Genomic DNA, 14,872 nt, shown 5'->3' on the forward strand with positions numbered 1-14,872 from the left:
ATTATAATTGTTTCTCTTTATTGGTTCTCTTTATTATTGGAGGTAAACACCATGTATGTAGTCCTGAAAAGGACTGTTTATTATTCTTTCTTGATTGTATGTTAGCTCTGAAAAGGTTTGGTTCTCTTTATTATACTAAAAATAAAATACCAACCCCTCCTTGTCATCAGGCCATGCCTCAGGTCTCCATTTCCTGTAATGCCTTGCTTTCTCATTCCGTTCAAACTCCTTCATTATGACTGTGATACCTCTATACTGATTCTCAGACAGCGATAACGGAATCTTCTGCAACGTCAGGTCACAGACGAAGCGTGGCGTGGTGCGGGATCGTAGAGGCAGGGCCGAACCATTCCGCTGCAGTCTGGCTTCGGCACTCACAGGTTCTATGATGTAGTCATGTTCCTAAATATTTATGAATTATACAGGTGAGTTCATCTCTGGCCCACACAAGTCTCTATGACTTTAAAACGTAAATTTTGACTTGGTAAAAATGAATAACTTGGTTTTAACATAAGGCTTAGTAACTGATAATAAAACGACAAGTCTCCAATCAATTGAATTGATCACAATGAAAAAATCAATTGTGAAAATGAATATGATTAGCTGTAAGCTTAGTGTTATGGGACCTTCAAAATAAATACTTTGACTTGTCACATGGACGTCAGTTTTCATGGAAAGTTGATACTTATTTGCTAACCTCATACTTTCAGGAAAGCATGGGGAATACCTGTAACAGATACCTCTTTGGGGGAAAGCAAACACAGTGAATCACCAAGAAATGCTTTTCCCCAAGCCTGCATAACCTCTTGCAACTGTATGACCATGGAAAGGTAAGATTACAATGACTTTACCATAAGACAGTTTCCATCGGCATTTCACAATGTCTTCTGGTCATAAATCTCATTCTACTCTCAGTGATATTTATCCAAATGATGTCAAATTCACAATGAAAATACACATTCTCCCATACGCAATTATTTCACTTATGGAAGGCAAACCAACTGCCAAACAAAAATATGCTCTCAATATTTAAGTAAACTATGTAAATATACATGTATGGTGATTCATAGTTGGAAGAAAACAGATAACTTTGGTTGTTACATCAAGATTTTACAAAAGCATTGTATTGTATGAATCGAATCTGAGATGAAATAAAACATACCTTGATCAGGTTATTAGTTGTGCGGCATTTTTCACTCATCAACGCATCCTGAAAACAAACAAAACAATGTAATCACTTGCTAGATCAATTTTTGCTATAGTGAAATAATTAAGACTTTGCTTTACAGGAACAGACCAAAGCCCCATCTTACAAAGAGTTACGATTGATCCAATCAACCGCAACTCTATGGAAATCCATCAGTGTCATAAATTTTCTACAGGAAATATGCAGAATGTCCTTTGTAAACAAAGAGAAGCACAGTGAATTTTCCAGAAAACAATGAATGCATGAATATACATCATAGTTAGAAAATATTTCGTACATGCATAATAGATGTTGACATTGCTGGCCATCCATAGTTGTGATTGATCCAATCAACCTTAACTGTATTGAAAACCATCAATGTCATAATTCATTCGACAGGAAATATGCTCAATGTCCTTTGTAAACAAAGAGATACACACTGAATTTTCAAGAAAAGAATGAGTGTATGAATATACAGCATATCTAGAAAATATTTTGAACAGATGTTGATGTTGCTGGCTTTCCATAGTTACGATTGATCAGATCAATTGTAACTATTTGTAAGAAGAGGCCCAGCAATCAAGTATGAATATGCAATTAATTGCAGGATTTATTATTGATCTGACTTTTTGAAACCCAAAACAAATGGAATTTCTTCCTTTGCCCCATAGGAGTAATAGCTTTGATACTTTAGAATTTTGTAAGCATGTGAGTAAATTTTTTTAGAAAGCTTGTTGAGCCATGTTTAGACAAGATTTTACAATGCCTCATTGATTTGTGAATAGAAAAGGGTGACTTATTTTTATTACAACCACTTACCTTCAGATCTGTGAGATCAAAATCAGAGACATGGGCCGAGTCTGTATCCCAATAGACAGCAAAGTTCTCCAGACCAACAAGCTTGAACTTCATACCGCCGGTGGCTTTCTCCCCACCTGTCTGCCTTGGCGACTATATGCATAATGACACATAAAAATGAAATAGGTATTCATTGTGGAAGAATTTAAATGAAATTAATTCAATTAATTGGAATTGAAATGAATTGAATGAGTCAAATAAGCTTGTCTGATGATGATAATCCTGTTGCTGCCATGCTGCTGCTGCTACTGAAGATGATAATAAGCTTATGAAAAAATGTCTGATCTGCACACTTTTAGCATTTCTCAGATCATCCAAACTACAACTGAAACTAGCATTGCACAATCTGCCTACCCCTTTATCCTTATTCTGTAAAACAGGATCACAGCCGAGGTGCCGTGGCCGAGTGGTCCAAGACCCTGACAAATCACATGAAAGTCTGGGTTTCAATACCCGGTCACTGCACCTATATGTATATCCACAAGCATGGTATTCAATCAACGGTGCTCTTTTATCATACATGTACATTAAAACAAGTGGAATGCCTCTGGCAGTCTCACCTGCATCACGCGATTCAATATAGAAGCAGTGCTGACTTTGAAAAACAACCTTTTAATAATTATTCACAAAAAACACCATTCATATGATACAATACTACGTTCATTGACATTTGACCTTGATAATGTGACCTAAAACTTGTCAGTGATACTTGATTACCCCTATATCCACATTTTATACACTATATCTAAAAACTTTGAAAGTTATGACAGCAATCTAATAATTACCTCTAAAATGGCCAAAGTTCAATGACCTTAAATGACCTTTGACTTTGGTCATGTGACCTGAAACTCGCTCAAGATGTTCAGTGATACTTGGTTACTCTTATGTCCACGTTTTATGATCTAGACCAATACACTTACAGAGATATGATGGTAATTCAACAACAACAAAAAACATGGCCAAAGTTCATTGACCTTCCATGACCTTTGACCTTGATCATGTGACCTGAAACTCACACAGGATGTTCATTGATACTTGATTACTCTTATGTCCAAATTTTATGAACTAGACCAATATACTTTCAAAGTTATGATGGTAATTCAACAAATACCCCCAATTTGGCCAAAGTTCATTGACCCTAAATGACCTTTGACCTTAATCATGTGACCTGAAACTTGCACAGGATGTTCAGTGATACTTAATTACTATTACATGTCCAAGTTTCATGAATCAGATCCATAAACTTTCAAAGTTATGATGGTAATTCAAAAGATACCCCCAATTTGGCCAAAGTTCATTGACCCTAAATGACCTTTGACCATGGTCATGTGACGTGAAACTCATGCAGGATGTTCAGTAATACTTGATTAACCTTATGTCCAAGTTTCATGAACTAGGTCCAAATATTTTCTAAGTTATGATGACATTTCAAAAACTTAACCTTAGGTAAGATTTTGATGTTGATTCCCCCAACATGGTCTAAGTTCATTGACCCTAAATGACCTTTGACCTTGGTCATATGACATGAAACTCAGGCAGGATGTTAAATAATACTTGATTAACCTTATGGCCAAGTTTCTTGAACTAGGTCCATATACTTTCTAAGTTATGCTGTCATTTCAAAAACTTAACCTTCGGTTAAGATTTTGTGTTGACGCCGCCGCCGTCGGGAAAGCAACGCCTATAGTCTCACTCTGCTATGCAGGTGAGACAAAAATGGGAATGAGATTGGCATTGTAGATACCTATCAGGGTGCTACATAACTTTTTAGAAGCACTTTTCCATTTGGGCTAATAAATTTTTAAATAGTTGGAATATATTTGCCCAAAAATCTATTTCACTTGCTTGAAAAAATCCTTGAAAAAAAGTTTTACCTCTTCAAGAGAAAGTATTGTGGTTTTAGAAAACATTGAACTTCTTTTATATCTTTTGACATGAACTGATGTACCTTGTTATTGCATGTCTTTTTCCAAAGTGATTTTATCTTCCCCGCTATGACCAAAATTAGGGTCGATATATCAAAAATATTGACCCTAATTTTGGTAATTTCACTGAGAATTTTGCTTTCCAAAATTCAGGCAAGTAGTTTTGGTCTTTACTTCAAAATACTGGCCCGACTCTAACTTTTACTTGCCCCGGGCAATCGGGCAAGTGCTTATGTAGCACCCTGCCTATGTAAAAACATGTTCAGGTTTAGGATCACATTCAAACATTCTCTTCAAGGATCACTTACATAGTTCTCATCAGTACTGACTGCAGAGATGCTCTTGATTGTGATCCCAAAGGCAAGGGACATGCCAGGAAGAATGGTAGAATCTTCATATCGGATATGGACATCTTTAATCTTCAACTGTAGAAAGTAAATAGATAATAACCAAAGATGATTAAGTATGTATTAAAAATTTATCCATGTTAATGATGAATAGTAAAATAGTTGACTATTTAAATGATACTGCAAAAATCTTGTTTCAGATCACATATTCAGAATGGCTGCTTTAAATTCGAGCCATGGAAATTTGGCCATGGAGTGGCTAAAAAATACAAGAAGAGATTTTTTAAATATTTTATGTGAAAGAATGATATAAAAAATACTTCAGTATCATTCAGATATGATGTGACTTAAACAATATTCTCTACATAAAGCATGTGCATGTACGTAATGCATGTTTATTAGTAATAGATGGGTGGATTGTCCTACTGTATTTGAACAGTATGCAAAAATGTTGATGATCTTTATCACACCATAACAAAATAATGCCTTTGCATATGCAAACATCAATGATATAGCACTTAAAAACATAAAAATCAACACAAATCAAAATTTATCATGTTTAAATGTAATTCATGTGCATTGCATAAAATTAAAGTTTTAAACAGTTTTTATCCATCTGACCAAGACATGAGGTGATTCCCATTTGTTATCAATTTCACAGAAATACAAATATTTACTTTTGCCTTTCTCTTGATTTGAATATAAAGGCAAAGGCTTATCTTGACCTTATCTAAACTTGATTTGAACTTAATCTTTGAACTACCTGGACTTTACAATGACTAACCTACATACAGCTGATACGAAATAAAGATATGGAATTTGTTTACAAATTATAGCATGCTCTACTTGATTTTCCTCGTACGTATTATGACACATGCCCCATAGGGGCTTTCAAAGTAGGGGGCCAAGGTATTCGTTTTAGTATTAACTTGTCATTTTCAGTCTTAAATTCTAAATCTTACATCATTAAATTACAAATCTTACATCAATCAATGAACATAAGTTGTGCAATAATAGAAATATATCAAATATTTTTTTTCACAATGGGAAACCCCCCCCCCCCCTACAAAAAAGGGGTCTATTCAGATGATACGGTAGTTTTAATGACGTCAGCTTTTCAACTGCAAATATTGATCAGTACTTGCAATATTCAAAGGAAATGTTTTTCTCTCAAAGCGATCTAGATTGTCGGAGTTTACAACATTAATTTTAATACTCATAATCCTCATAAAGACCATTTTTTTACTATTTAGACAGGCGATGGGCTTTCTGTGCGAGCACATTTACCAATCTTATAAGAGAGGAGGAAATGTCTGTAAACAAAAACAACTTTTCTTGTATCCCAATAAAGAAGGAACTGATCTAAAATAAAGTAGTAAGAACTGACATGCCATTTATCCAAAAATTATTGTAGTAACTGTCAGGTTTTCAAGGATAGTTGCCAGATTTTTAGACAACAAATGTTGTGGAAACTCACCCAACTTTTCTTGTATCCCAACAAAGAAGGAGATGCTCTAGAATAAGTAGTAAGTACTGACAACTTGTCATTTATCTGAAAATTATTGTAGTAACTGTCAGGTTTTCAAGGATAGTTGCCAGATTTTTAGACAACAAATGTTGCGGAAACTCACCCCAGGGCCCCGTCTTACAAAGAGTTGCAATTGATCCGATCAACCACAACTATGGACAGCCAGCAACGTCAACATCTAATATGCAAATTTTTTCAAAATATTTTCTAGATATGATGTATACTCATACATGATACATGTGTCTTGATAATTTGATGTGCTCCTCCTTGTTTACAAAAGGACTTACTGCAAAATTTTGGTGGGAAAATTATGACAATGATTGATTTCCATACAGTTGAGATTGATCGAATCAAACGCAACTCTTTGTCTTCTTTGCGTATACTTCCCAACGCCCCACAATGGGAGCCAACCAGGCAGGAAGTGCGCAGATGTTAATGGCGCGGAGAGAGAAGATGCTTTTTTAGTCTTTGCTTTGCTTTGTGTAGATTTGAAGTACGTTTCGCTTGAAGGTTTCTGTGTTCTTGATTTGTAAGATGGGGCCCAGGTTTCATTTTTATGATTGAAAGAGAGAAGAAGAAACTTACTTGAAGATTTTCCAGGACATTGTAGAAGATATTAGTAGAGTATGCATACCAGGATGAATCCTCGTTAGGGCCAGATGCTTCTATCTTTCTCTATTCAAATCACAAGTTAAAAGCATGCAGAAAAAAAAACATTTTATAATGAAAGCATTAAGATAACAAAAGGAATAAAAAAAGAACATTGAAATAATGCTTTAATCTATCTTTATCATAACAAGTCAACATTGATTATTAAGAACAAATATCTAACTAAAACAATGATTCGGATAACAAAATAATAAATACTTCAAATGATAGCAAAAATCTAGAACCTCCCCCCCCCAAAAAAAAAAAATGTTTACTATTGTATCAGTCTAGCTACTAAATAAAAAAAAATACTATTAGGAGCGATGAAGGTTACTTATTGGTATATACAGATTGTGCAGCAGCACAAAATAAAAGATTCAATTTCCGAACAGTTCAATGGAGCCATCATGCTATATGTTTGTAAGCAATTTAGAATTAACACCTTACATGTACCTACATTATACAAGACATAAGGATTAAGTAGCAACAAAAATGAAAAATAAAATGCTAGCAGGACAAAGAGAGTATACAATATATAATGATACAAGTTCTTGTCCAGGCTGGAGATATTTATATCTCAATGAATAGAGTAAAATTCACAAAGCAAAATGCTGAAAATTTTATCAAAATCGGATAACAAACAGTTATTGAATTTTAAAGATTTGCATTATTCCGGTAAAACAGTTCTAGGTATGTCTTTATGAATATTCATTAGGTGGGCTGATGATGTCATATCCCCACTTGTTCTTTTCTATTTTATTATATGAAATTAGGTTTATTCAAAAATTTTCTACCAAGAACTAAAACGATTGGATTGACAACTGATTAAATGCATTAGTTATTTACTGCCGCAACTTATTTCATCATAATGGAGACACATCATTTATACATACTATGAAAAAATGAAACAGTTCTGATTTCATGTAATAACATAAGAAAAAGGAAAGTGGAGATGTGACATCATCAGCCCACCTAATGAATATTCATGATGATGTGCATATAACTGATTTCACAAAATATTTATAAACTTTAAAATTCAAAATCTTCGCTATTTGTTATCCAATTTTGATGAAATTTTCAGCATTTTGCTCTGTGAATTTAACTCTATTTATTTAGATATAAATATTTTCAGCCCAGACCAATATCATTAATGGCTAGCCCTAGGTCCGTAATCTTCTTACCTTCCATTGTGACTCCATAGCATCCAGCTGCTGCTGCTTTCTCTCCTGTTCCTGTTCTTCCTCCTTCTCGTCATACTTAGTCCTCAATGCAGGACCAGCTACCAGGTACAGGTTCTCTATAGATATCACCCATGGTTCTGTCTTGAGATGTCTGACCGGGATCTGAAGACAGATCTTACCAATGAAACCTGTGAGATCGATGTCAAAAGAATTTATGGTTTCAGTGAGAATTATCTTCTTCAGTAACAAAGTCAAATTAGATGAGTTACAGAGTCTCTGTAGTGATTGGCAGATGAATTAAGGCATCTTGACAGGCAGTCGGAACATTATGCCAAGATCCTTCTTATCATCTACCTATCGCTTCTGAGACTCAACTCATCTACTCTACTCCTTCCTATTCCTGTTCTTCCTCTTTCTCATCATATTTATTTCTGTGAGATTGTTGTTGAAATGGTAATAGTGGTATTGAGTATTCTCTTTTGTTAATAGTACTGATATTCACCAAAGGTTCAATGCGTTTAAATCTTAATTTGTAAACAAATTTTCGGCATTACTCCTATGTGTTTAAGATCGCATGCTCGATCTGTAATGAAAATCATAAGTCAGAAAAAAATGGAACCAGTGGGATTCGAACCTGCCATCTACTGCTTTCCGGGCAGCGACTTAACCACCAGGCTATTCTGGTTCATGGCTAAGTCACGATTAACTGGAATTAAAATAAACTTGATCCTCTTCTTTCTGACTCGTTAAAATGCAAATGCAGTCCGCCGTGGACAATAGATAATAAAATAAAGAGGCTTTAATAGGAGGAAATTATAATTTGTAAACAAATTTTTGGCATTACTCCTATGAAACCTCATTTTAATGTGCCAAAGAAACAACTCCCCTTCCCCCAAAGTGATAGAGAAGTAAAGAATTCAAATTCTCTGCATAGGATATTGAAATATTGTTCACATAGAAAAATATTTTCTTCGTTAAAAAGAAGTAAAGCAAAGTGGTCCTAGGCCCTGTGCCATCAAAGTACCATGATGGTAACTCTACCATCCAATGGTGACCTACGTGAAATCCTTGCATTTGATTGGCTAGTCTCATTTAACGGCAAAGTTACTAAAATATTAAATATTATGTAACAGGGCCCAGAACGGATTTTCAGAGAGCTTTATGCCTCGTGGTTGTAACATATAGCAACAATCAAGTTAAATCATACCAGCTTTGACTTCTACAGGAAGGTCCAATTCTCTCAAGGCATCTTTTCTCAATGGAAGATTCTCCAACTCAACTGCACCTGTATTCAAATAGATTTTTTAAAAGGGGAGTGATTAGCGAGTAATCTTGAAATCAGGACTGCTACCATAACTTAACGAGTATGACATGTTTGCATCGGTAGGCCTATAATATAATACCAGTAAATGAGTTGAAAGCTTTTGTAAAATGTTTGTTCATACTGATGTAAGTAATTGAAGAATGCTGATGATCATCCTACCTCTTCATCTAATATGGGTGATTGTGTAATGATAACATTTTGTCTTTTTTTTTGGTATGCAATATCAGAGACGATGTCCCAGTTTAGAGAGACCAAACATCTTCATTTACATTTTGCCACCAACTTCAATTACATGAAACATATCAGTACGCAAAACAATCTTGAGTGAGTGGGTGGATGGATAAATGGATGGATGGATGGATAAATGGATGGATAAATGGATGGATGGGTAGATGGATAAATGGATGGATGACTGGATGGATGGATAAATGGATGGGTGGATGGATAGATGGATGGATAAATGGATAAATGGATGGATGGATAAATGGATGGATGGGTGGATGGATGACTGGATGGATAAATGGATGGGTGGATGGATAGATGGATGGATAAATGGATATGTGGATGGATGGATAAATGGGTGGATAGATGGATGGATAAATGGATGGATGGATGGATAAATGGATGGATGGATGGGTGGATGGATGGATAAATGGGTGGATAGATGGATGGATAAATGGATAGATGGATGGATGGGTGGATAAATGGATGGATGGATGGGTGGATAAATGGGTGGATAGATGGATGGATAAATGGATAGATGGGTGGATAAATGGATGGATAAATGGATGGATGGGTGGATGGATGGGTGGATGGATGGGTGGGTGGATGAATGTGTGGGTGGATGGATGGGTGGATGGATGAGTGGATGGATGGATGAACGAACGAATGAACATACCAGTGAGAAGACCAATAGAGAGCTGATCCGTGTTGAGATTCTCCACATACTCTCCCAGGTATGTATTGAGAACCCATGCTGCCAGCCGTTCTAACATCACAGTTTGATTCTAATCTTCTGCACTGGACGATCTCTGATGCATCACTGGTAGACGATGGTCTGCGCACTCATTTGCAAATATCTAGTATTATGAATAGGCCTAGTTATGAACACAAAAATATGATAGCTTAGTAAATCTGATCTGAGCAGAAAAAAAAAACCTTGCAAGACGTCAAAAAATATCTGCACCTCTAAAACACTACATCTAAATAATAATCAAGAATATCTTTACCCGTCCAGCATGAATCCGGAATCATGAATGATGTAATTTGTCATGCACGAAAATAATTGTTTTTCATGGAGGGGTATAGTCATGTATTGTATTACCGGACACTATTATGATTCCGGACGCGCATATTACTGCGTTCTAAAACAAATTTGTACCGTAAGACTTCCGCAATTCAATTTCACAGAGCAATACATAAAACAAGATTGCATAAACAAGGCGAAAAATCAATTTTTTACCTAATTATCTCTAAAAATGACAGAAAATGCTTAAAATATCATATAACATAGTTTTGTATTAACAATTGAGATATTTTCTAACGGAAATATGGGCCTGATTTGCCGAATTTCAATCTCGTCCACTCCTTCGATCGAATGATGAGGTGTGGTGTATTGTGGGTGATCGTCGACGGCTAGTTCTCAAGGTAACCGTGCGCGAGGTTTACCGTGAGTAGAGCCGTCGATCGGCAGCGCATCGATAGAACTTGATGAGCGTCACGATGCGAACGCGAGCACATTATTATTGGAAAGTGCCATGGAACATGCAGCTAACAAGACAAAATAAAATAAGTTATCAAACACGAATTGATTACCAACATCTGCTCAGATTCGATATAAAAAAGCAAATAATACTAGAATTTACTCATGATATGATATAAGAAGAAAAAAATCACAAAAATTTGTTCTTACATCATTATAATCAAGGATATCTTTACCCGTCCGGCGCGCGTCCGGAATCATGATGTAATTTGTCGCGCACGAAAATAATTGTTTTTCGTGGAGCGGTATGCGGCAAGTGCGATGCAAAGAAAATGGTTGGTAAATATAAAATAATTTTATCATATTCATAATTTTCATAATATTTGGAATAGCAAGTTTGAATTTTTCTTGATTTTATTTCCTCTAGTTGTCATTTTTAAAGCACTGAAATAAAGGTGTCCGGCAATATGATACACTACCATACAGATGCGGCAAGTGCAGACTCACCATTTGGTATAATATTAGGGATCCCAAAACGAAAATCTAATTTTTTAAATCTATGTTTAAAAGCATTGAAAAGTACCTCACCTGAATCAGCATATTAAAAAACCCCAAGTGAATGACTTTTAGTGTTCCAAAGAGATCTAAATATCTGTTAATCTGAGGCTAAAGTTGGTCCGAATTGTGACAGATTTGTGTACAAATTTAATTTTGAAATTTCGTCGACACGTATTCACAGAGCTCGGCACTGAACGAGGGATTGTGGGCGTGTCCTTTCTCGCCTCGGCGTATTGTTACGTAAATACACAACTCGAACGAAAGTGCGTTCACCGTCCCAGTTAGTCTCGGATCCGAGCTTATCCAAATAAACAATGATTAAATAACAACAAAAAATAGAAAGAAGAGAAAAGAGAAAATAAATGGCTCAAATGCAGTCGTTTGGTGACGGATAGTATGCTGTGACCTCTTGCTGATATAAGGATTAGATATGACAAGTTTTATGCCATGATAACTAAAGCATGGGGGGTGGGGGCACTCTGACTTTCAAAAGAATTAATTCTTTAAACATCTATATCTAGGCAAGGGAGGGTCCAGGATTTTCCAAAGGGGGGGGGGGCACTATTAGCGGCGGCAGTCAAAAAATTTAGGGGGGCACCAAAATCTTTGACAAAAAAAGGTTATCAAAGGGGGGGGGACCGAAAAAAAAAATAAGCAAAAAAAGGGTAACAACGTCCCCCCATAGGCAGCGGGGGGGGGGGGTCGTGTCCCCCCTAAATTTGAAGTGGGGGGACAATCGCCCCCCCTAATTTTTTTGTTGATAACCTTTTTTTTTTGCTTGACAATTTTTTTTCCTGCGTGCCCCCTAAATTCCAGTGGACCCCCCCCCCCCTAAAAATTTCATGTGGTCTCCCCTAAAATTTGGGTTGATAAACTTTTTTTTTGGTGGGGGGCCTATGGAGGGCATATTTTCCCGATGCAAATTTGATAAGCATTACAAAATGTTTTTACAAAAAATTCAAAGTCATTTCGTCCCTAAAAATTTACAAGCAAAAACATTGGGCCTATATATATATATATATATCCTCACTTTCAAGGGGGCATGCTTCGGTAAAAAGGGCATGCTAATGTTACAAATTACAATTTTGGCTCTCGATAATTATGCCCCATGGATCCACCAGTAATCTAAGGGGAATTTTTTGTTTTTAGTTTTGATATGGCTACCTTCTCGGAGGGCGTCCTCGCCGCGGTAGCTGGATAGTGCTGCAAAAGAGTAGGCCTTATACATCTTTTGCAGCATTAACTGACACTCCGAGACTTATAATTTAACCTTATACTTAAAAATGAATAATACAAAATAAAACATAACACTTGTTTTTAGAGAAAGTTGATGTAAAAATATATTCAGTCTGGGGCATGAAGACTTGGAACTCTGCCCAATATCATTGTACTTCCCTCGCTCGATTTGTATCATAATTTTTTTTTTAATGTTTCCACAATAAAATATAGATCTAAGTACAATGGCCAGAAATAATAGTACGAATAAACTAGCAGAATTTGTATCATATCACCCATATTATTGAACGCCAATAAAGGCAGTTTCTAAAACTTGTTTGCTTTATCCCACTTTTCCACTAAGATCTATCCCTTTTGCGTGTCATATAAAAGCAATTTTGTGCGCAGATCTAGCGTAACGGTGGGACCACATGCAGTCATTAATAGGTCTCTTTAATTTTTTTTCAACATATGATGTCTCATGCTTTCTTTCAAATTAATAAATTAGAATCCTTGTATATGGCCCTGAGAAGTGGGGTGCTCGGGTTGTTACCCCCAAGATTTTTTTTTTTTTTTGCTGGTGGTGCGTTTTTTGTACACGTACGGCAGGGGGAGTGGAGCGAAGTTGGGGGAACAGAAAAGGGGCACTTTTTAGTGCTTTTAGAAGTGGGGCATTGAGCCCTCGCCTATCCCCTGGATCGCCGCCCCTGCACCAGAGGCAGCACCCCCTGGAAATCAGTTTAGTATGATATTCGACCAAAATCAACTTATCTTTAGAGAGATAATCTCTTTCTTTTGGCTTTTTTTTCAAAGCCAGCAACCCCTCTTTAAAAGATTTCTTTTCGGGCAATCCTCATGATTATCTCAAAAATTTGAACATTTTTTCTTCAAAGCATCTTTATAGTGACGGATGGTATAATCATATTACTAGCAGTGGCGGTATGGCCAACCCCCCCCCCTCCCAGTTTTTTTTTTCAAGTAGTTTAAAACAGGAAGAAGAATTACATAGATTTTTGTACCGAATTATTTTCATTAATGATTTTATTGGTAAAAATACCCCCCCCCCCAAAAAAAAAAAAAAAAAAAAAAAAAAAAATCAATTTTTCATGTTTAACCCCACTTTCAAAACTATTCCTCGGTTCCTGGAAGAATGGAGAGATGGATGGAATGAGAGAAATAAATAGGATGAAGGGTGGATCCAGCTTTCGCCAAAGGGGGGGGGGGTTCTTTCACCCATATTTTTCCCCAATCGGCCGCGCGAAGATGATTTATGTTTGTTTCTTTGAATGAAATGTCACTTCTTAGCTTTTGTCTTATAAATCAACATAAATATATAATATCATAACTCTTTTTTATATAATGCGAGCGCAAAGTGCGAGCTAATTTATCATTAAAAAATATGTGTTTTTTCCCCAAAGTTTGAAATTTCTGGGCAATGTTTATCATGAAAAAGATGTGTATGCAACTAAATAATTACTAAGAACGCGAAGCGCGAGCAGAATTGAAATAATAGGCACTTTTTGTAACTTAAACAGGATAGGTATATAACTTAGCAATTGATGCGAAGCGCGAGCACAAAATTGGAAGATTTAGACCTAAAAACAAGACATGTCTATTCATGTATTTTAAATCATGCATGGAAAGGATATCAAATTTCCGATCTTTGTTAAAGCGCGAGCATAAGATTTTTTTTTACGTTTTCAACTGATCAAAAAGGTACCTGTTAAGGACTGCTTATTTCACTTAGCCATGGGGAGACGTTACATATTTCAACAATAAAATCATGCAAGCGCGAGCCGATTTTTTTGGGGGGACACTTCTACATAAAGAATGGAAAATTTAAATCAATTGTAACCATGAACAGGATCGTCGCTATAAAACAATTAATGCGAGCGCGAAGAGCGAGCGGAAAAAAAAATCGAGATTTAGACCTAAAAATGGGACACTCTATTCATGTTTTATATATCATGAAAAGGATGAGATAAGAAAGAAGTAGTAGTGCATGGGCGGTATCGCCAATAGGGGGGGGGGGGTGCCAATTCGTCTACGGCAAACTCGTCCACTCACTACATGGTCTATTTTCATTAAGTCTAATGCCAATCTGTCCATCAACATTTCGTCTAACAGCCATTGGTCCATTAACCATTTGGTCCAATCATCACTTCTTCTAATAACCATCTCGTCTATGACCATTTAGTCACATAACCGGTTGGTCTAATAGCCATTTTATTTTCATAACATTTATAGTCCAATTAGATGAAATGGTATATGGACCAAATGGCTTTTGGGTCCACTGGTCATTAGACGAAATGGCATTATACTAAATGAAAAAAAAAGACTATGTGGTGAGTTGACGAACTGATGGACCAAACGATAGTAGACGAGTTGGCAATTAAACAA

The 14,872-nt window shown here is 36.1% G+C and overlaps 1 protein-coding gene across 2 annotated transcripts in view; it reads right to left on the bottom strand.

Moving 5' to 3' along the window:
- Window positions 1–14,872, bottom strand: part of LOC129276799 (intermembrane lipid transfer protein VPS13D-like) — an 83,396-nt gene that overhangs the window by 63,738 nt on the left and 4,786 nt on the right. The window contains exons 1-9 of one of the 2 annotated variants that reach the window (XM_064109798.1): window positions 11,288–11,434; window positions 9,896–10,094; window positions 8,881–8,958; window positions 7,674–7,861; window positions 6,430–6,519; window positions 4,278–4,394; window positions 2,006–2,137; window positions 1,163–1,210; window positions 155–402 (exon numbers count right to left, since the gene is read on the bottom strand). In XM_064109798.1, the coding sequence (XP_063965868.1) occupies window positions 155–402; window positions 1,163–1,210; window positions 2,006–2,137; window positions 4,278–4,394; window positions 6,430–6,519; window positions 7,674–7,861; window positions 8,881–8,958; window positions 9,896–9,992 (998 nt within the window). In that variant the 5' untranslated portion in view covers window positions 9,993–10,094; window positions 11,288–11,434. Of the gene's footprint in view, window positions 1–154; window positions 403–1,162; window positions 1,211–2,005; window positions 2,138–4,277; window positions 4,395–6,429; window positions 6,520–7,673; window positions 7,862–8,880; window positions 8,959–9,895; window positions 10,095–11,287; window positions 11,435–14,872 lie in introns of those variants that run through there. The other variant, XM_064109797.1, reaches the window with a different exon arrangement.

Source organism: Lytechinus pictus, chromosome 14, assembly GCF_037042905.1.
Source record: "Lytechinus pictus isolate F3 Inbred chromosome 14, Lp3.0, whole genome shotgun sequence".
In the NCBI taxonomy this organism is placed as follows: Eukaryota; Metazoa; Echinodermata; class Echinoidea; order Temnopleuroida; family Toxopneustidae; genus Lytechinus; species Lytechinus pictus.